Raw genomic sequence first — 23,807 nt, forward strand, 5'->3', positions numbered from 1 at the left:
TGAGTTTATTTGTTTTTAATGTTGTCGCAATAGAAAGGTTTCAAAACATAAGATGAAAGTGAAGACTTTGAGTCGACACCGTTTGATTTTTGACTCGCGTGGCATCTGTTAATAAACAGATAATGAACCGAGGTTTGTTTTTTAATATTGGAAAAGATTTGTTTTAGAAAGGGAAGGAGATATTATTTTTTAATGTTTTATTCATAACAAATTTTTTTAATAAACAAACGCAAAGATCATGGCCCTAAAGTTTAAAATTTTTATTTTAAAATGAATTAATTTGCTATTATTCGATTTATATTCAGATTATAATTCTATCAACGTTTTTCTTTTAAAGAGGAATAATTATTTTACATATTAAGTATATCATTTTTAAATAAAAAAAAAATATATTGGAAACAAAAAAATTGTTTGTAAATTGAGTCAACCAGTGTAGTCTCTTAGTTGTTCTTTTCAACTTATGTTCTTAAAACCTAATTGGTCAAAAAAAAGAAAATCAGTTGCAGATGCCATTTTGAGGAAGTGGGAGAGGGTGTCGTTAATGGCATTTGCAACCGAGACAAACACACCCACACAACACAAGCAGACGGCAGAATTTAACAGCAATCAACAATCATTCATCCAGAATCATTCATCCTTTTCTTCAGCCAAATATGGAAAAATAGAATATCTCTTTCGGATCGTTTCATGACGGGATTTCATAAAATTTTGTGTTGGCTAATGTAGTACGTTTTACGGAGGAGGTGGTGGTCTGTGAGCCAGAGGTTCTCTGAAGAAATCTGGGAAATTCTGCCTCCACACGGTGGGGGTGGGGTAATCTATACTCCTATAAATTTTTTTTTTTGATATTCATATTAAAAACATTTTCTATTTGAAAAGAAAATACAATGTTATATATGGGTCGTGGAATTTGCATATTCTTTTAAACGTTAATTATAAAATGGTTATAGTACACACAAACTTCTTTCTATATATATTTATGTATATGTATAAATATCTAAAACATTTTGCCTACCAAACTCTTCCATCAGTTTTTGGTCTACAGACATGAAACTTAATATATAAAGTATTCGAACCCATGCAAAACTTTATATTTGGGTTTTAGCCGGGGAAAATCGGTGCAAAAGTGTGAAAATTTAAAAAAAAATAAATAAAAAAAATAAAATTTGCCAGTGAAGGTCAAACAGCATTACAAATATGCATGCGTAACATAATAACTATTCGTTCAGGTTTTAATTTTTAGCCTTGCAGCAAGCATGTCTTCATAGCTCAGGCATTAACATCAAAGGAAAAAAGTAAATCACAAACTAAACATTTTAGTTTTGATTCTCGGTTTTTGTTTTTTTAAATCATTCCTATATATTGGGTCGAATATAATATAGTAATAAATACCAAATCTGGATTAATCAAAATATATTATAAAATATATCGTATTTTACGACTGAGCAATGCCGGTGGCTTGCTAGTTCAAACATTAAGGATGACAGTAAACAGAACAAGACGAGAAAAAAGCCAGTTTACTCAGCAGTGGTAATGTCTCCTGTGTTTTCTTCCACCACTAAAATGGATCATCATCTCTTGCGGGTAGTGGTAAAGCTACATAATGGTCAAGTTCTTTTATGCATTTTAGCATAAGGGATTTACTTTTGAGTTTAGATTGTGATTCTTGTATTTCTGTTGTAGTTGCAGTGTTGTCACATCTTGAATGAGTTTATTTTTCCAAATTAAGTTCATTCTGTATTTCAGTTAATTTGCTAATGGAAAGTGATGAAAGTGAGAGACTATATTTCTGTTGGCTGTAATGATCGTCTTCACAATCTGTTTGGAAAAAAATGTGTCATTTATTGAGAGTTGCAATGTATGAAGCATGCTAGTGATTCGAAAGCACATTCACTGACACCAGCAACCATTTTTGCTTTTGAATCCTGCAAAACTAAAAACTTTGTTGAAAATCTTATACTTATCCAGAACATTGTGCAATTGCACCAGGGAATGGAACAACTCTAAGCACAACCCTGCACGGTTCAGTCATTTGAAAACTGATGACCTGTCAAACTCTGAAAGGAAGCATTATCTGTTGTAGCCGTTTAAATGTCTGTAATTCATGAAATGCTGCTAATTTCAACAAGAGAGAATTGAATGTTTGTTTTAACTTTTGTAAATATATCAAATTATTTTGCCGTTAAGTGCTTTTTTAATAAAATGCTGTAATTTGGACAAAGTTTTGCAATAAGCCATTTCAGGTGTTACAGAATATGGTTGAATATCAACAGCAATCATTTCTCTTATCAGATAATGGATTATCTTGTGACCTGTGATCATTAATATCTCAAACTTTCTTATTGATTCTATAGTAATTTCGTGTTTGGCTGGAGGCTCGTAGGTGGTGCCACTTGTTCCTAGAATGTCATTTATTGTGCTTCGTTTTCTTATTTGCAACTTTTGCTTTTTTGGGATGAACTTTTCTTAGATGGTTTAACATATTTGTTGTTGTAAAAATATTTGCTGATTTGCCACTCTTTGACGTAATGATTTGACATAACTTGCAGACAAATGTATTCTTATTTTTGGGATTGACATCAAAATAATTCCAGCAGAAAGTGGTTGCCATAATGGTTGAAGGTTGTTGTCAGTAATTTTTTTAATTATTTAAATTACTTGTCTGATATCTAATTAGTAATTTATCTAAAAAAAATATCGAAACCAAAAAAAAATATGTAATGGTAGTAAAAGTATAACTGCTGAAAAATGCTTTATTTTCGCTTCACACATCGTCGCAATTTATTTTACAATCTTTCAACATGAAAACTGAAAAATGAAGTAATAATTTTCTTTAACAGTGATTTTTTTTTTTTTTTTAAGTAAAAAAATGTTAATTCGATAGGAAGAGAAAGGATGGAAAATTTTGCATGTACTTGCATCTATTTGCCTCAAATTCAGTGCAGTTGTAAAAGTTTACATGTTAACAGTGCGTCATGCGTGTTATTTGATAATATGATGTAGACGATGCCTGTCTCTTCAATAAATTTTCACTAGCAAGCAAAAAGGGAGTTGTCTTCGCTTACTAATATTAATTAAATTATATTGTATAATTTATGACAAAATTTGCTAATAAATCAGCATAAAACTTATAAATTGGCCGATTAATAGGTAATCGGCCAATTTGCTAATCGGTATACCCCTACTTGTGATGCAATCCATTGTCTATATAATAGGTAAATAAAGTTCACATCTAGGGACATGCCACTCAAAGAATCCTTGATTTGCTTGACAAACACAAAATATATTTTGCAATCTAGTGGAGGAATATCTCTTCTGTATTTTCCCCTTTTTTTCGCATAAGAAATGTTGCTAGTATTTTTCAACTCTAACGTTATTTTTAAGCTTCAATTTTTGGTTCATCCTTGTAAGACAATCACAGCAAGAACTCGTTTTATTACCGCAGTTGCAAAAATTATTAATTTCATTTAACGTATACCTAAAATCAAACAGAATTTCTATCAAGTTTATTCCAAGAATTTCCATCCCTGCAGCAACACATGGGATTGCTTCACTGCAGCAACACATGGGATTGCTTCACTGCAGCAACACATGGGATTGCTTCATTGCAGCAACACATGGGATTGCTTCACTGCAGCAATTCATGGGATTGCTTCACTGCAGACAACAAGTCTTCAAATCCAATGCCAACAAGTACTTTTTCTGAAGTGACTTAATAAATCAACTTTTTTTTTTATTCCATTTGTTTTTGTCAAATCTCATGTTTTTGTCAGTGAACTGACACTCAATTCATCCTTGATGGGCTTTTTGCCTAAATAAGTAGTGACTCATTTAAAAGTAAAAAAGCAAGAAAAAACAAAACTTAAAAATGCATCATTTATTAGAAAATGTCTGCCCCCCCCCCTCCCAATGCCGAAACCAAATGGAGAAATTCTTGGATCAGTTTCATTGTCCTGAAATGGAAAAGAAAATTAGAAAACAAATGTTAAGAAAGAGTTCAATGTTTGAAATTGAAAAGTACAAGTTAGAGAACTTCAATCATTTCTCAGGAAATGCAACATATGCCTCAAAGGAGTTAAAGAATATAAAATTACGAAAATTTTATTCTTTAATGGTTTTGATTGCGGGTTATGGCACCGTTTTATTTGTGCTGTTAATATTTTCCATTTCGAAATGCATTTGCAACATTTGACGTTTCGAAATGACACAAATTCTGCAATGCATCACGTTTATATCACTTTGCTGAATATCTTTGTGAAACGTACCATGGTTAGCGTCACAAATGGACAAACAAAACGTAAATAGGAAATAAAAACCGAGGTCAACATCATTTTTTGCCATTACTTTCCAAACAATGCTTCTTGTTTTCTAACTTCATTTTGAGTGTTATTTGCACATTTCAACTGTAGGATAGCTTGCGAAGATATTAGCAGCAGTAGCCAAAAATGCACATATGCAAATTAGGAAGTGTGTGTTGGCTAGTGTGACAAGAAAACAAAGGAAAGAGAAGAAAAGATGATGTCAGAAAAGTTGGACGTGTGAAGTTGATGAGAAATGGCTAATGCCAGTGTGAAGTCGGAGAGAAAGAAAAACGTGTGATTTTTAAGTTGATGTCGAGACAGCAGGGTTTTTGTTAATCTCATGCAAGATAAAATGAACAGTTATAAAAAACAAGAAGCAGACACGCAAATTTTCAGTCTTCATCTAAATTTTGGAAACGTAATATGGCGTTATTGATTGGTCAGAAAAGAAAATTTTGTTCAATCCTTTATTAATATCTCTATTCTGATTTTTAATTTCTATCATTTTTAACATAAAAATAATTTTTTTTTTTTTTTTTTTTTTTTTTTTTTTAATTACATTTTCACCCCAAACAAGGCACATTGCCACTGTGATGTAGGGGGCTACTATCAGGGGCAGCAACTACTGGGGCACTGTTGGGATTTGGGCAGCAAGATGTCAGTTCATGTTACACTTGAACTTCTGCACGTCAGTACTGTTGGGGAAGCCGGGACCTGGAATGGAATTCCAGAGTCTAGCGGTTTTGGAGAAGAAACTACTGAAGTAGAAAGATCTTCTACATCTAGGGATCTCTACTGTGTGGGGGTGGGATTTAGCTGCCTGTCGGGTTTGTCAAGGGTGTCTACGATGTGGGGGCACAAGTGTTTGCAGTTCGTCAGAGCATTCACCATTAAAATACTTGTAGAACAGGCAGAGGGATGCAATGTTTCGTCGATGGGACAGAGGCTGAAGCTTAGATGTCAGTTCAGGGCCTATCAGATTGGTGACTCTCTTTTGAACCTTGTCTAGGAGTGAGAGACTAGCAGCAGATGCACCAGCCCAAATGTGACAGCAATACTACATGGGCGAATTGTGGCCTTATAGAGGTACAGGATACTTTCAGGTGTCAGTAGTTTTCTAGCACGGTAGAGAGAGCCTACCGTCTTCGCAGCGGCCCTGGCAATGTTTTCAATATAATTGTTCCAACTCATGTTTCCTGTGAACGTTAGGCCAAGGAGTTTGAAAGATATATTCTCGGCCAGGGAGTCACTGGCCATTGCTATTGGTGGCAGAGAAGGTTTCTTGTAATTATTGAAGGAAACCAGTTTAGTCTTGGCAGCATTGAATGTGACCATCCATTTTTGTCCCCATTCCACTACAGATTGAAGGTCATCCTCTAGTGTTTTTGCCATTTCTTTAGTTATGTGTACATTTGTTTTCCTGTCATGCCTGTTATAGTGTGGTGTCATCAGCATATATACCCATCTCAGAGGCAGTTTTGTCGGGGAGGTCATTAATAAATATCAGGAACAATAGAGGTCCAAGGATAAACCCCTGAGGCACTCCCGCATTTATATCACACTGTTTAGATGTATGACCGTCGAGGACAACCTGGATTTTTCTCTTATCTAAGAAGGATTTAATTATGCTAAGTATTCTACCAGTGATATCGTATGATTTAATTTTCCTGAGCCTTAGATATATCTAGAGCTACCGCTCTGCCCTCCTCCGCTTTGTCCAGTGAATAGTATATACGTTCAGAGATTCCAGTGAGGATGTCTGCTGTGGAACGGGCTTGTCTAAATCCATATTGTTTGTCAGTCAGAAGTTTAGCATCTGTAAGGTGACGGACTAGAGCATGGTTAATTATGGTCTCAAATATTTTGGCGAAAAGTGGGAGGAGGCTAATGAGGCGATAATTTGCTGGGTCAGTTCTTTCGCCAGAATTCTTGAATACTGGTACCACAGAAGCAGTTTTCCAACAGCCCAGAAAGCATGATTCATTAAGGCATTTGTTGTAGAGTTTGGAGAGAACTGAAGCTACTTCGGCTGAGCACTTTTTTAATAGCACAGCTGGGATGAGATCAGGTCCACATGCTTTTGAAGTGTCAAGGTTTTTTTATGATAGCATGCACCTGAGCAGGCGTGATTTTTAGATTGTCTAGCGTGGCGTCTGTCCACAAAGGAAAGTCAGGCAGGGGGTGGTTGGAAGAGTCCAGTGTGGAGTTTGAGGCAAACCGGCTGGCAAGCATATTAGCCTTGTCGGTTGCTGAGCAAACAACCTTGTGATTGTTGGTTAGTGGGGGAATTGTTGATTGCTCATTATTTACTACACTTTTGTAGATTTTCCAGAAGTCACGAGTTCCTAATTTTTGTGCTTTTTTTAGTGGTTTCAGTAAATTCTCTCTTAGCTGTTGCTATTTCTTTCTTAACGTTACTTCTAGCTTCTATAGACTTATGTCGGTTAAATCTGTGGTATGCATGCTGCCTTTGAGCAATGGCAGTTGCGCAAGTCGAAGGAAACCATTGGGGAGAGTGGGGCTTTCTATAAAATTTCTGCATGGGAACGTGCTTCAATTGCTATTTTGAACCATTCAGTAGTCTCATTTGCACACTGTTCAGCAGGAAGAGAAAAAATATTTCCCATGGGGCATCTCTGATATGATCTCTGATGGCTTCCCAGTCAGCCTTTTTATAATATCTCATTGTTTTGAGCACTGGCTCTTCAGTTTTGGGTCTAGAGTTTAGGGCGATTTCGACCATTATCACTGCATGATCAGCGTTCCCGAGTGGGCTGTCAGCATTTCTTATACAATCCTCGGGAACTGTGGTCAGAAATTCGGGTGAAACCTGAATATGGCATTAATGCATCCCTTTTGATCAAAATGAAATCTATATCCCCATGTTTTTCTTATTTTGATTGTGCTGCTTGACAGATTTCCTTCATGTCTTAGCAATTCACAACTTTTGTCCATCGACATCAATGTGAGATACACTTTGGAGCATTTTGATTGACTGACAGTAATGTGGCAATACAAGTTGATATGTCGTTATATAACATATTTTCTTATGGAGGTAAAGTGAGATTGTATCAAGTTGACAAAGTTCTTGCGGTTTTTAACTTTTAAATCAGATGAACATATCTCGGCTCCAAACAAAATTTATTGATCAAAACAAGCACTATCAGAATCAATACATGTTTGCCAATGCGAATAGTATTTATGGCAGTTAAATAAAAATGTGTTCTAGTGGCGGTGATATTGCTTAGGTTTTTGAAGTATTTCTCATGCAGAAAGTTGAAATGCTTGAAAAAGTGGTAGTCAGTAGGTGAGATAGCTGGAGAGTATGGCTGATGAGGCAGAGTTTCATAGCCCAATTTGTTCAACTTCTGCAGGGTCGGTTTAGCAACATGTAGTCGGGTATTGTTGTAGAGGAGAATTGGGCCTTTTCTGTTGACTGATGCATTTCATCAATTTACTGACAGTATTTGTCCATCATAATGGTTTCATTTGCATTTAAAAAAAACTAATGGATGAGACTGGTCGCAGACTATTAAACAATCAGTATGACCTTCTTTTGATGCAATTCTGGCTTCAGAAAGAGAAGTGAAGCTTCATTGGTGTCGAACCATGTTGCTGGATGTAGTAAAGAACCCCTTTTTATTGTAAGAAACGGTCGTTGTTGTTGCGTGAAAGAAAGATGACACTTCATAACGTTTCTTTTGGTTGTCATTCAATTAGTGAGGCACCAATTTATCAAGTTTTTTGACTTTTCAATCTCAAGTGGTTGGAAATCATTGCATACATTATTATGTCTAATTCAGAAGCAAATTCTTTAACAGTTGCGACTAAGGTTTTAATTGTTCCTATTTACTTGCCTCCCACGAGGGCAGAGTTAGACACAAGGTCGGATTTTAATGTGGGGGGAAAATCCAACTCCCCAAAAAGGGGCACTCTGGATAGCAACAAAAATAAAAATTGTTTTGGTCAAGAACCTCCTCTCCACCGACCGAGAACAGAAAAAGTGAAGTGTAGTATCAGAACAGATACTACACTTTGCTCCTAGCCAAAAAACCGAGCAACAGGTTCTTAACTCAGATTGTTCGCGAACCCACCCGTGTGCCCGATACACCCAATCAATATGCAAGCCTCTTAGACCTTTTTCTTTCAACTTCCCCTGAGCTATGTTCATGTACCGTTCATTCTCCTTTAGGATCCTCCGACCACTCCGTCGTATCAGTTAAGATAAAAACAAAATGTAAGAAGCCATCAGACGTACCCCTCCACCGTACTGTATACCGATACTCTATGGCTGACTGGGATAGCTTCCGTACATTCATATCTGATTTACCTCTGCACTCCATGTTTAAAAAGGAAGTGTCCTCTATAGTATCAGATCTGACCGAATGGTTAATTGTAGGCATAGACCAATTCATACCATCAAAAAAATTCCAACAAAAACCTAACAGCCAGCCATGGTTCTCCCCAGAATGTGCTGCTGCTATCGCGCACAGAAATCACTTTTTCCATTACTACCAACGTAATAGATGCACTGAGACTAAAGCTGCTTTCAGGACTGCCAGCAACCACTGTAAAAGAGTAATAAAAAATGCAAGAGATCTATATGCCCAGTCTGTAAAATCCAAGGTAGCTGATCAGCGGCTTGGTTCCCACCAGTTTTGGCAAATAACAAATAGGATCCTGAACAGAAGTGTGCGTTCTATCCCAACCATTATCAATGGACCAGAGGTTATCTCGTCAGCGTCAGACAAGGCCAAACTATTTGCAAAGAACTTTGCAGCTAATTCTACCCTATGCGACGAAGGCCATCAACTCCCCATATTTCCTCCTATAACACAGAACAAGCTAGGTAATATACAAATATCCGTGCATGAGGTCGCCAAGCTAATAAAAAACCTAGATTCCAGTAAAGCAACTGGCCCTGATGGCATCCCAATTATAGTGTTAAAAAAGCTTCAACCAGAACTTGCTCCCATACTTACGAAACTATTTAAGCGCTGCCTTAAGGAGAAGTGCTTTCCGACCCCCTGGAAGACCTCATCAGTTTGCCCTGTATTTAAGAATTCAGGTGATAAGTCATCTCCCTCTCAATACAGACCAATAAGTCTTCTCTGTGTTATGAGTAAGTTACTGGAATCAATATTAAATAGAGAAATAGTCAACCACCTCAGCAGAAACAACCTTCTTAGTGACACACAATATGGTTTCCGCTCTGCAAGATCTACTGCAGATGTGCTGACAGTTATATCCCACAGGATTAGTGAATCTCTTGACAAAGGCTTCCTTTCTAGGGCAATTGCTCTTGACATATCAAAGGCCTTTGACAAAGTATGGCATAAGGGTCTACTTCACAAGATTTCCAGCTACGGTATAACTGGAAATGTTTTCTCAATCATTAAATCATTTCTCTCCGATAGGCTCATAAGAGTAGTGGTAGATGGACAAAAATCGGAGGCCTGCAATATAAATGCTGGAGTCCCTCAGGGGTCAATCCTTGGCCCAACTCTCTTCCTGATCTACATCAATGACCTCCCTAAACACATACTTAAATCATTCGTTGACATCTATGCTGATGACACGACCATCTACGGCAACACATCAAAGGCTGTAAATGACGAAGTTCTCTCGGATTCTCTCTCCTCTGATCTCGAGCGCGTGGTTCAGTGGGGGAAGATGTGGCTAGTTACCTTTAATGCATCTAAAACCAAACTCCTATCCTTACATCATCAACGCTCTGATCCCCAGCTGGCATCAATTGTGATGGATGGCTCTCGTCTGGGTGAGGCCCCATGTTTTGACAAGCTTCTGGGTTTGACCTTTACTCCTGATCTGAAATGGAACACGTACATCAAGTCTGTTGCCAAGGTCGCTGGAAAGATGGTGGGATCCTTCTACCGCTCCAGAAGATATCTCACTACTGATGCAATTCTCTATCTATATAAAAGCCAAGTACGTCCAAGGATGGAATACTGTTGCCATATCTGGGCAGGAGCTGCCAAAAACAGCCTATCATGCCTTGACAGAGTACAAAATAGACTTCGTGGTTTAGTGGGGGATGCCCTTTTCTCTACCCTGCAACCCCTCTCCCACAGAAGAGACGTTGCGAGCCTATCCTTGTTTTATCGTTATTTTCATGGCAGGTGCTCGTCTGAACTCCAATCCCTGGTCCCCCCTCGCCAAACTTTCACGAAAATCACCCGTCTAGCTGAATCCACTGTGAAAAATTTCCCCCACTCTATATCTGTGCCTAAATCAAAACGCGGATTTCATGAGCAAAGCTTCTTTCTTAGAACTGCACGCCTGTGGAACTCTGTTCCGTCTGCCTGCTTCCCTCCGGACTACAACTTGGATGTCTTCAAGTCCAATGTTAACAAATTCCTAATGAACCGCCCCCCTAATTAAACACTTCATAAAATCTCCTCACTAACGTGATGTACTTGCAATAACCCTTATCCCTGAGTGGCTTCCGGGCCTTGATAAGTGGTGATCACTGTGTAAAAAAAAAAAAAAAAAAAAAAAAAAAAAAATGATTGTTGTCAACATCCGATGACCAACCACTATGCTCATCCACTTCAAGATTCTTGTTGCCATGAAATTTCTTAAACCACCATTATGAAATTTCTTAAACCACCATTGTGCTGTGCATTCAGTAATGGTTACTGGGCCAAATACTTTGTTAATATTGTGAACTGTGGTCTAGTTTGAATTTAAATTAAACAAGGCCGATAGGCATTAGTCGCGTGCTCTCGTGTAATGAATGACTGAATGCGTGAATGTAGGATTGAGATCAAATCCTTAAGATAAACTAAAATGACCGAAAAATGGGCTGAAATGACTTAGAATGACTTTAATGAACTTTAGGATGAATTGAATGACCTTAAGAATGACTTGAATGCTTAAAAAATAACTGGAATCCTTCAAAAACACTCACTCAGCTCGCTAAGAGGCTAAGGATAAAACTACACTTGACGGAACTGCGCGTTCCACACCTAGGCAGGGAACTTGTATTCAAATTTGGCTCCTTTTCGTACACACAGACTTGCTACAGGTATCCATCTTCTGTCAAATGCCGCACGATGCAGCCTTCTTCTATTACATCTGATCTTCACCCGTAGTTGGTGTTTAAAGAAAGCGATCAGATCCTGATCAGAAAAAGACAACACTCCACGGCCACCTTGCAGACGCAACGTCCAAATCACCATTCTCGCCACAGCCAGGATGGTAATTTAGACCATTTGTCTTTCCCTGTCCCACGGCGGCCTCACGTTGTCAACGACATTGGATACAGTAATCGGGCGAGAATGCTCGGGATCGATGCAAGCAGTCACCTCGCTGACATATGACCAGTACTGGTGGAGTTTGCGGCAATCGAAGAAAGCGTGATCCGTCGTCTCTACGGCTGTTATTCCACAACGGGGACAAGCCAAAAACCAGAACTGCATTGTATGTTGTCAAGTGGAAGTGCATTTCGGGCCAATCGCCAGGTCAGAGAGAACTCCGAATTATTCAGATGACTTGTCTTGGCCAAAAGGCCAAGAAAAGCTTAAAAAGCTAAGAACAGCATCTATTAACAACAGACTTTTCATCTTAACCAAAAAGGCCAAGCACAAAAGTATTACGGACAGACCGACCGATGGAGTGACTTATAGTCGCTTGCACGCGACTAAAAATTGTGCGAATCTGCTTTTTTCTATTCTTAAACTATACTAGTTCATGCCCATTCCTTGAACAGTGTTTGGTACAATACCTGAGAATGTCAATTTCCTTATTTACTTAGCTTTAACTATTTTATAGCTGGTATGAAGAAAAATATTAAAAATTTTATAGCTGGTATGAAGAAAAATATTAAAAATTTTGTGGAAAAAAAATATGCTGGTTAATATTTGTATGAGAGAGTAAATAACTATGATTAATTTATATTTGGATTTTATTAGCAAAAAAAGGTTATATTTTTCACTAAAAATAATTTGCCTTGAACTAATGTAAAATACCCTTTTTGCAGATTAAAGAAAAAAAACTAATTTTTTTAATATACGCAATTTTTTTATGTTAATATTTTGAAATTTTTAAACTTAGAATGAAAACAAGTAAAGCATGCACAGTGAACGAGGCATAAAAAAAAATGACTAAGTTCAGCCCCCACCCCCCCCCAATTTAGCCCCAAAAGTCCCGAGGGGACATCAAATCCTGGTGAAAATGAACAAACGAGGCAGTTCTAGGCTTTAACATGTAAATTTGATTTCTGCACCATGCAAAAAAAGAAATGACCAAGTCCATTGGGGCCAACTGGAGTTTTCCTGGAAAATCCGTTGTTACTATTTTACTCCTATCATGTTTAATGTTTGTGCAAAATTTTTAAAAATTCCAAGGTGTAGTTATTAAGAAAAGTGCGGACAGACAAACAAAGGGTGAATTTACCAATAATTATTTTTAAGTTTATAAAGCATCCATTTAAAAAAAGTATTTTAGATTTATTTGGACGCTAATATTATTTGGACGCTAATATTATAAAAACCTTAGTAAAGTTTGCCTAATTCTATTTTTATCGATAGAGAAAATAATATTGTATTATTAGGTTGAGAAGAAAGTTCTTGCAGAATTTTTAATTTTGATTTCAAATGATGTATTTTCAAATGAGCGTTTGCTATAATACCATTACTTTATATACCATTTTAAACAGTGTTTTTCTATCGAATCGTTTAAATTACAATCGTTTTAAAACAATTACATCTTCTTTTCAGAACGTCGAATACAAGGTGGAAAAAAAGCAAATTCGAATAATTTTCTTATTTCAGGCCAAAAAGCTGATGAAACAGCTCGTGATATCAACGCAGTAACATGATAGTAACCTCTACTGAACGCAGAGTACAATAGTACCTGGCTCTGCTCTATCATTATTTTCATGGCAAGTGCTTGTCTGAGCTCTCCCCTTGCCAAATTTACACAAAAAAACACTCAACTAGCTACAACCACTATCAATAATTTTTCCCACTCTCTATCTGTGTCTAAATCTAAATGCAGATTCCATGATCAGAGCTTCTTTCCTAGAACTGCCCCCCCCTGTAGAATACTGTTCCACTGGCCTGCTTCCCGACCGATTACAATATGGTAGCCTTCAAGTTCAATGTAAACAAGTTCTTGTTGAGCCGCCACTAAAATAATCCAAATTCTACCCAAATTACACCATTAACGATTACTACACTACCACCTTACATTTATTAACCTTTATCCTTGAGTTGCCTTCGCACCTTGATAAGCGGTGACTCTCAAGTAAAAAAAATAAAATAAAATAAGCACTAAGAGAAATTGGAATTAACATAAAGATTGAGATGATACTACGAGTGGCATTGCTGAAAACATTCAGGTAAATCTTTGAATACAGAAACCGCAAATTAACTACAAATGAAATGAAAAAAATATGCACCTTTGCTGATGCCAGACACAATTGTTGTGAAAGGTTGATGAGGATGGAAAGGAGGAGGTTGGATAGCACTAACAAGAAAAACTTGGAAATGGTGAAAATGGATCTGAGGGATAAATTAAGACCTGGGCAAAGATAGGTCAGTTTGAAAATTCATTTTTTAAGCCGTCCAACAGATACGAGTATGTAAAATGGATACGAACCTGATGATGATAAAGAGATATTTACATATAAATAAATGTAAGAAAAGAATAATTCGTTTTTGTTTTCTCATTCAACTAATAAAAAAACAGGTTGCAAAAGGACGTGTGGGCTGGTCATTTCTTGTATATGCAATATAGCTGTTCTTACCTGAAGATCCGGAAGAAGGAGGAGGAAGCGGGGCAGCATTAGGTTTTGGTGTCTGACAAGCCTCGCATTTGTAAGAGGAAGGTGGATTCTGAACCATACACACATCACATTCCCAACATTCGGCTGGCTTCATGAATTTGGCCGTCGGCGGATCGGCTGGAAAATACAAAATAAAGTATCAGGGAGAGGAATAGAGGACAAGTGAGAGGAAAAAAAGATGAAATATAAAACAAAATTATAATGTGACGATATTGAGATATGTCAATATCGTATAAATAAAAAAAGTAAATAAATTTAATGGTTAAAATTCTGAGACGCAAAGGAATTAAAACGACCAAATGAACTGTCGCCATGACAATGACAGCTAAAAAAAAAAATGCTGATATATTAAAATACAGAAAAATATAATCAACATTCCTACCGAAGAAAGTTAACCGTTAAAAATTGAGACGCAAGCAGTTGCAGAAGAGATTCCAAGAAGGGAAGACGTCTAAGCAACTCCGCTGATAAAAACAAAAAAACTAGAAATATGAATGAAAACCTAAAGTCAGCGTAAATGAATGTCTAGGTGTATCAGAATTTTTGTGGAATTTTTGACACCCCTAACACAAAACTGCAAAAAAAATATAAAAAACTCGTAATTTCTCCGTTTAAAGTGGGTTGTTTATTTTCTTTATGGAATATACTTCCAAAATAAACTATTAATATTAATATTTCTATTATTTTTAAACAAAATAATAGAAATATTATTTTTTATTTAAAAAAAAGCAGTGTTTACAAAGTGCCTTTTTTTTTTTTTTTTTTTTTCTTTTACACAGTGGTCACCACTTATCAAGGCCCAGAAGCCACTCAGGGATAAGGGTTATTGTAAGTACATTAAGTTAGTGTGGAGATTTGATGAAGTGTTTACTTAAGGGGGCGGTTCATTAGGAATGTGTTAATGTTGGACTTGAACACTTCCAAGTTGTAGTCAGGTGGGAAGCAGGCAGACGGAACAGAGTTCCACAGGTATGCAGTTCTAAGAAAGAAGCTTTGTTCATGGAATCCACGTTTTGATTTAGGCACAGATAAAGAGTGGGGGAAATTTTTGACAGTGGTTTCAGCTAGACGGGTGTTTTTCGTGAAAGATTGGCGAGGGGGGACCAGAGATTGGAGTTCAGACGAGCACCTGCCATGGAAATAACAATAAAACAAGGATAGGCTCGCAACGTCTCTTCTGTGGGAGAGAGGTTGCAGGGTAGGAAAAGGGCATCCCCCACTAAGCCACGAAGTCTATTTTGTACTCTGTCAAGGCAGGATAGGCTGTTTTTAGCAGCTCCTGCCCAGATATGGCAGCAGTATTCCATCCTTCGACGTACTTGGCTTTTATATAGATAGAGAATTGCATCAGTAGGGAGATATCTTCTGGAGCGGTAGAAGGATCCCACCATCTTTCCAGCGACCTTGGCAACAGACTTGATGTACGTGTTCCATTTCAGATCAGGAGTAAAGGTTAAACCCAGAAGCTTGTCAAAACACGGGGCCTCTCCCAAACAAGAACCATCCATCCCAATTGATGCCAGATGGGGATCAGAGCGTTGATGATGTAAGGATAGGAGTTTCGTTTTAAATGCATTAAAGGTAACCAGCCACGTCTTCCCCTACTGAACCACACGCTCAAGATCAGAGGAGAGAGAATCAGAGAACTTTGTCATTTACAGCCTTTGATGTGTTGCCGTAGATGGTCGTGTCATCAGCATAGATTTGGGCCCAGGATTGACCCCTGAGGGACTACAGCATTAATACTGCAGGCCTCTGAGTGTCTGCGCACGTTCATGCAGCCATGTTTTTTACGTAATGAAATCGATTGAATTTTACGAGTTCAGTATTTTTCAATTTTTAAACTTTAAAAATCTATCAAAATTTTCCTATTGGTTAAATGTTTACGATATTTTCAGGGTCAAGGTGAAATTTTATGCTCTTTCCAATAAACCGAATATAATATTTTAGACAAACGTTTTTTTTTTTAAATTCACCCCCCCCCCCGCCCCATTTTGAAATGTCTATTAAAAAGTAAATAATTAATTTACGCACCAAAGTTTTATAGATCACAAATTGAAGATAAAAGATCAATAAATAAAATATTCTAATTTTAAACAAAAAAAAAAGTGTTTTTTTGAAATTTACCTGTAAAGTCCAAAGTGTAAAGCCTTTTTTTTTAAAAACCATGTTGATTTTTTTTTTAAGTGAAAGCTCATGTGATGCTTACATAGTCAAGTAAATATCGGATGCTGCCGACAATTTTTTCTATTTCATTCAGTGTTTTCTTTTTTTAGATATTAAAAAAAAAGTCACTCGATAAAGTAGAAATAAAATATATTATTTAAAAACTCATGTATTTCATTAAGAGAATAAAAAAAGAAAAATCGGCCGAGCGGGTTTGTTTTTAAACAGCAAAAACTATTAAGTGAATGTGTTCAGTTTTGAAGTACAGTGGCCCCAAAATACTAATTTTGGTTTGCAGCACGCAATAGAAAGAGAGATTAATTGTGACGCGAAGATTCAACGAGAAAAAAAGCAGATATTTATCTCTCTTTATTTCAACTGATCACGCGTTCTTTTGAATACTTGCTTAGAAAAGTATTTTATTAAAAAATGACATGAAATATAAATATGGATAAATTCTTAACAATGAAGAATTGAAGTACTCATTGAATAGTATTTTTTATAGGTAAGTGATTTTTTGGAATTTATATATATTTTTTATAATCAAACTAAGTAAAATTTTGTTGTTTCCTTTAAATTGTTTTTTAAAGGAAACCGATTTTAAAAAACAAATATTGCATAATTTACTATTAAACCTGTTATTTTTAAAAAATTTAGTTTTTGCTCCTTTAATTGAAAAAAAATTAGGGTTTGAATTACATTTTTCAAGTAGTTATAAGCTTCAAAAAATAGTAAGTTGAATTATTAAAGTTCTTATCATGCATTTTTAATGGCCGCTTCTGATACACCAAATGAAGGTCAGTCTGTCTTTTACTCTTTTCATTTGTCAGTCATCAAGATACATCGAACCACTGTAAGAGAACTATTAAATGTCGAAAACTCAGAAATCTCGCTAGAGTTTGATAAAAAACACTATCGCCCGAAAGAAAAAAAATAAAAGGGAAAAGGAGAAATAAAAAAAAACAAATAAAAAAAATAAAACAAAACAGACAATGCGAGGCATAAATAAAAAGGAAAACCAACAAAAGTAGTTTCCCTTGTTCTATTATATAAAAAAAGAAAAGATACTGATGTAAGGGGCGCAACTCCTTAAATTATTTCTGTTGTAAATTTGTTTTCTTTTCTTCTTTTTTTACTGGGAGTTTCGTATGCGATATATATATATATATGGAAGGAGAAATTTCAGAGGAAACATAATTTAATTTAAATACCAAAAAAAACAAGAAATGGGCAGGTGAAATTATTAAAATTTCCTTAAGGCCTTATCGTCTGACCCTCTAAGAGGAAACGTCAGAATGATAAATTAAAAACTAAGAAACGAATGAGGGAAGAAGGGAATTTTGGTTTCAGTTGGAAGAACAGTGAAAAAAAAAAAAATAAAAAAAATGTATATCTCACTGTTCAGGTGGTTTTAAATCAATGAATATCTCCAACTGATGTCTAAGAATCTTTTGTCTACACAGGCTAGGTCGAGAGTTGTTAATAACTAACGCCTCAATGATATTGAGATGATAGTTCGACCTCGCACTGTATAAAACAGAAAACCACCAAAAATTTACTTATATATATATATATATATATATATATATATAGATATATATATATATATATATATACAAAAAAGAGAAAGGGAAAAGAGAAGAAAGACTTATGAATTTATATATTTCGAAGCCTAATACTTCTCATCAGAAGAGTAGAGAAGGTGTTAGGTAACATGGGGAAGATGTGGCGTCTAGCATAGGGTTCATTAGGGACAAAAAAGAATTAAGAAGAATTATAGAATGTTGAGGGAAGATTTATTGAATTCTAAATAAATAAAAGAGAAGCTTGTTATATATAGTATGATATATAAGATTGTATATGGTCTTTAACATAGTGTTGAGTTTAAGCGGTATATGTATTATGGTTAAATTGGGGGTGTATTGTTGCTGCGTGGTAATTTATTTTAACGGTTTGTGAGGTGTCTATTATCTATGGAGCAGTATTTTTGAGCTTGGCATTATCCAGATAAGTCTCCTTTTGTGGAATTGAACTCTCTCTCTCTCTTCCACTTACACATTAAGCTATATATATATATATATATATATATACACACATGTTGAATTGGTTGTCTTTTCATGTGAAAATATATGCTGAAATTTCTCTGACCTACCATTTCTTACAGTGATAGAACTGCTGATTGCTCAATACATCCATTCATTCATCTGACATCTATTTTATAAACCACAATCTTAGAGTCCATGTTTTAAGTCAAGAAGAGCAGGTACTTGTTACGCTCATTTAAAATGCTCTTTTTTATAGAGGAAGTCAACTAAATACGGGCTGGCGCATAGCTTCTTGCATTTTTCCACGCAACCTGAGGAAATTATCTTTTAAATTAATTCATCACGATCGGATAATAAACCTAACCTCAGAAGGGGCACGTCACAATTACAAAATCGAAAAAACAAAACTAAAATTTTAAAGATTTCAAATTTAAAAACAAAAATGTCTTCTCACCACTTTCATCGTCATCTCTCTTCCTTTTCAATGAAGATGCGGCAAACATTGTATTCTGATTGTGTTTTTCACTCGTTGAAGTCGTTCCAAACTTGAATATTTCCGCTGTTTCAGAAGAAGTTGCAGACCTACCAAATTTAAAAACTTCAGTTGATCTAACATTGTCGGATGAGCTTCCAAATTTGAAACCTGAATTGATAACATTTCCAAACTTGGATAACACATTTGCTGAACCTAAAAAATAATTTTTTTATACAGAAGTATTAGCTGAAGGATTAAAAAAATAAGCAAAATAAATGAACTGTTAGAATATTTAAAAAAAAAAAAAAAAAAAAATGGATTATATTTTTTATAAACTTTTATTGATTGGACACTGATACTGAATAATTTATTAATGACAAACAATTTATTGATATTTTTCGGCCATGAAAATTACTGTTGTCAACATTTCAGCCAATGTAAATAACGTGTACAGATGCATTTTACCTGGAAAAAAGTTCTGTGCTTCTTCATTATTTGAGTGAAAATAAAAAAAATTGAATTTCAATCAAAACTAATGGTATCTGCTTAATTGTGTTGTACAAATTAGTAACATATCCAAAAATTACGAAAAACAAAGTAGAAAATTAATTATTAATGAAAATAATTTTTTAAATAAATGGCATGTTATACTTAAATAAACAGCATGAAATCAGGGGAACTAACTGCAGTCTGTCTTGTTACAACAAATGGTGGATATCAATGAATCGTAGAATCAGAAAAATACATGCTTTATGTAATATTTAACTAATTATAACATGACAATTAAATGCTTTTGAATAGAAATTTATTTTTCGATTTTTGCTCTAATAATGAAGAAACACCAAAAGATTAATCCAAAATTTATTAGAGTCGAGAAAGGAATCAATGCAAAATGAAATTCAAATGAATCAAGCTGAGAGCATCATACATGTCGTGGCACTCCTTCAAGGCTGAATCTCTTTGAACTTGTGGGCCAGCCAGTGCTGAGTCTTGCTGCCACACCCAGGATGGTCTGCCAGCAGCCACCTGATTGCACCAGAGGATGATCACACTCTTCACACTCTTAAGCACATCCAGGTACACTTTGGTGTTGACTTTCAAGCCGACTTCGAAGATGTGAGGTGGCATGATGTAGCCTTTACTTGAAACCATATCAAACACTTTAACCGTGGCTGGAAACTTTGTTTTCATCGTCCTGTTATTCGTGGCAGTCTAGCGATGCATTTTGAGGGTGCAGGCAATGGTCCTGTTGTTATAAGTTGGATCGGTAGAGAGCATGATTTGTACAGCAGCGCATCTTCGATCTCGCTTGTTCAACATTGTGTCACTTTCATAGAAGGCTTCTATCGCTCTTGGGATTTGTATACAACTGCCCAACTAGTAAATGATCTGCAACAAAAAAGAAAACCGGTTTTCATCAAATGGAAATGGAATCATGTCGCCTTTTCTAGCGACAATTTTATTGTTCCATTTTGTACCTTGGTAATAAGAAGAACCTGTATTTTGTTTTGTGGAAAAAATTTGGAGGCCGTGTCACTTGGATGTAAAAGGCTACTATTTGTGACAAAATTTGCAGGGACACTATGTATGGAGTTGAGCAGCAAGATGTCTGTTCACATTACTCTTGAATTTGTGCATGATAGAGAAGCAGGAACCTGAGACGGAATTCCAAAAACTATCAGTTTGAGGAAAGAAACTATTTAAATAGAAGGCTGTCTAGCATCTAGGGATCTCTACAGTGTAGGGGTGGGATTTTGCTGCTTGTCGAGTTAGTCAGGAGTATTTACATTGAGGGGGTACAAATGTTTGGAGTTTGTCAAAGCACCTTCCATAAAAATACTAAATAAAGGATTTATTGGTTGGCAACTCTTTTTGAACCTTGCCTAAGAGTGAGAGACTAATAGCAGATGCATCAGTAGACTTTGCACAAACTATGGACAAACAAGTGGTTGTTGAAGGTTGTTCAAACAAAAATACTCAAAGTTGTGTTAGAATTAACAGCACATTTATTAACATTTATTTAATGTTAAAGTATGAGTGCATAAGTTAGTTACTTTTCATTTGTATTTTGGAAGAATTGTTTAAAGAGTTCTGTATGAGTTATCAGAAGACTTGCTGATCATTTAGCACTTGCTCAAGAAACTTAAACACTTTGAGGAATGCTATGAAAAGTAAAAATAAGTTGTTGCATAAGTTCCCGTCATTTCACAAAAAATTTTTGTTCTAAAACATGTTTTGATATTTGGCAAAGTGTTTTATATCATTAGAAAGAATGTTTTCTGTTCTATAAGATAATGGTCATCGTTTTTGCTCGTATAATTTCTTCTCATTTTCAGAACCGTCAAATGGATTGTCAAGTAGATAAAAAAAATAACATTTTCAACACCTTCTTCTTTTCGCTTTTAATCAAGTAAAAAAGTGAATGATATGACTAAAGATATTTTGTGCCATATATGGAGAAAACACTATAGCTTAGATAACTGTTCGAGATTGGTTTACCAGATTCAAACACAGTAATTCTGACCTCCATGACGCTCCTTGTTTTAGAAGACCAATCAAGATAGACGAAGACCAACTCTGGATTCTTTTGAAAGAATATGGCCATCAGACATTTAGAGAATTGGGTGAAAAGATGAATTGTGTGATTTTGCGACAATTTCACGCCACCTTCAGTCGATGGGATTCACACAAAAACTTGGAGCTTAGCTTTCCCACACAAACTTACTTTTGCTGTTAAAATTCTTTGATTTTCTAAAAAAAACAAAAAACGTTGGGAACTTATGCAACAACATAATATATGTTACCAAAGACTGAACTGATGATCAATGGTTGTTATGTTGGAAAAGTTCCTCGATTTGTAGAAGTCAGGTGCAATTCTTCATGGCGCCTGTATGCATTCGGTACACAAGACTGCAATTGAAGTACGACGATAGAAATGAATAAGAATTATTTATGGCGTCAAGATATTTTGTTGGTGATTCCATTGCTAGTGTGATTGAAAGAATTAGGAGCAGATAGAGTAAGCTAGAGGAACTTTTACAATTACTAACCAGCAGGACGTTACCATTGTCGACCAAAGAAGGAGTTTATCAGGCATTTGTACGCAGTGTGATGATGTATGGAAGTGAAAATTAACCAGTGAGAGTTGAAGACATGTGTTGCATGGGAAGAAATGATACAAGAATGATATGATGGATGTGTAATGTGAGTCTTAAAGATAAGTTTAGTTCTCATGATCTCTGAACAGGATTGGTGCGGAAGAGTAAACTTTGATGGAATAGTCATGTTGAAAGAATGGATGAAAGTTCTTGAGTTAATAGATATAGAACAGTTGAGGTAGCAGGGTCAGTTCATAGAGGAAAGCAAAAGAAAAACACGAGAAAAGGTGATGAAAATTACCCTGAGAGAAAGATGGATAAATAAAGACCTGGCCAGAGATAGGTTAGTTTGTAATTTACAAGTCATCCAATGCATGCCAACATATAAAATGGAAATGAAACCAAAGATGATGATGATGATGATATAGAAAAAGCTTTACAAGTATATAACGGCTGCTGAGATATGAGAATGTAGAAATGCAGATAATTCGTTTTTATCATTGTCCAACGAATAGAAAAATAGGTTGACGTTCCTTTCGACTGCCAAAGGAAATGTATTACATATAAAGGTAGTTGTTCTTACCTGAAGATCCGGAAGAAGGAGGAGGAGGAGGAGGAGCAGCATTGGGATTTGGTGTCTGACAAGCCTCACATTTGTAAGAAGAAGGTAGATTCTGAACCATACACACATCGCATTCCCAACATCCGGCTGGCTTCATGAATTTGGCCATTAGCGGATCAGCTAGAAAGTATAAAAAATAAAATGTGTCAGTGTGAGAGACGGATATAGAAAAAAGAGAAGAAAGGAAAGCCGAGAAAGATTTGTCTTTTTACAGACAAACTACATTAAAATGAAAAACAAAAAACATCACATTTAAATTTTCTATTTCTCTATCCGACCAACTTGGAGCCAATTTCTTCTCACTTAGTTTCAGATGACTAATCTAAGTTGCTCAAATTCTAATGAGTTGAAGGTATAAGTTTGACTGCTTGTCTGTTTGCTATTTCTGACTGGTAGTACAAGAGCCCTAACTCTTAGGTAATAATAACAATGGCTACTCTATCAATAGTCATATAATATTTGGATAACTGTAGTTCTTATTTCCCTGACTGTAGCAACATGCAGAAATTTAAATGCAATGTGAGCAAACATCTTGTTGTACAACTCTCCACATAGGATGCCTGTATGCATATAACCCTTAAATCGCAGCAGGCATTACATTTAAGTAGCAATGTGTCTTGTTTCGGTGAATAAAATTTTAAAAAATAAAACAAAAACATTTCATTTAAATAAATTTTCAGAAAACACAAAATGAGGAACAAAAAATAAAACTTTAATGAAAAAAATTTACTCACCATTTTCGTCATCTCTCGGCCTCTTTAACACAGGAGATGTGGTAGACTGTGTTTTGTTTGTAGTTTGATTGGGTTGTTCATTTGTTGAAAAAACAGATTTTTGGGGACTTTTCTTGTCAACACTTGGCTGCGTATTTGTCTTGGATCCAAAAGTGGAAGGTGCCGTGCTGTTTGCGGCCAAAGGGGCGCCACTTTGAAATTTGAAACCAGAATTTTCAGACGACTTTTTCTCATCCACAGCAGCAGGAGCAGCAGATTGGCCAAAAACAAAGGATTTTGATGTTTCCTCTGAAGTTGTTGAAGTTGTTCCAAACTTGAATGTCTCAGTGGCTTCTGAAGTTGAAGAACTACCAAATTTGAAACCTTCAGTTGATGTAGCCGAGGCACTACTGTCGGATGAGCTTCCAAACTTGAAGTTTGAATTTGTGACAACACCAGATCCAAACTTGGGTAATACATCAACTGAACCTAAAAATAGAAAATGTTTTGAATGCAGAAGTTTTGTATAGAAAAAATTTTTAAAATGTTCAGTAAGATCATCATCATCATCTGTAT

The 23,807-nt window shown here is 35.8% G+C and overlaps 1 protein-coding gene across 1 annotated transcript in view; it reads right to left on the reverse strand.

The window, feature by feature from the left end:
• Positions 1-3,862: 3,862 nt before the first annotated feature.
• LOC145260555 (uncharacterized) overlaps positions 3,863-23,807 on the reverse strand; it is a 46,732-nt gene continuing 26,787 nt past the window's right edge. The window contains exons 5-9 of the mRNA XM_080118799.1: positions 23,253-23,720; positions 22,480-22,638; positions 18,778-19,011; positions 14,074-14,229; positions 3,863-3,953 (exon numbers count right to left, since the gene is read on the reverse strand). Of these exons, the coding sequence (XP_079974925.1) occupies positions 3,946-3,953; positions 14,074-14,229; positions 18,778-19,011; positions 22,480-22,638; positions 23,253-23,720 (1,025 nt within the window). The 3' untranslated portion in view covers positions 3,863-3,945. The remainder of the gene's footprint in view (positions 3,954-14,073; positions 14,230-18,777; positions 19,012-22,479; positions 22,639-23,252; positions 23,721-23,807) is intronic.

The sequence above is a fragment of the Euprymna scolopes genome, chromosome 3 (genome assembly GCF_053919585.1).
Source record: "Euprymna scolopes isolate OS-2025 chromosome 3, ASM5391958v1, whole genome shotgun sequence".
NCBI lineage: Eukaryota > Metazoa > Mollusca > Cephalopoda > Sepiida > Sepiolidae > Euprymna > Euprymna scolopes.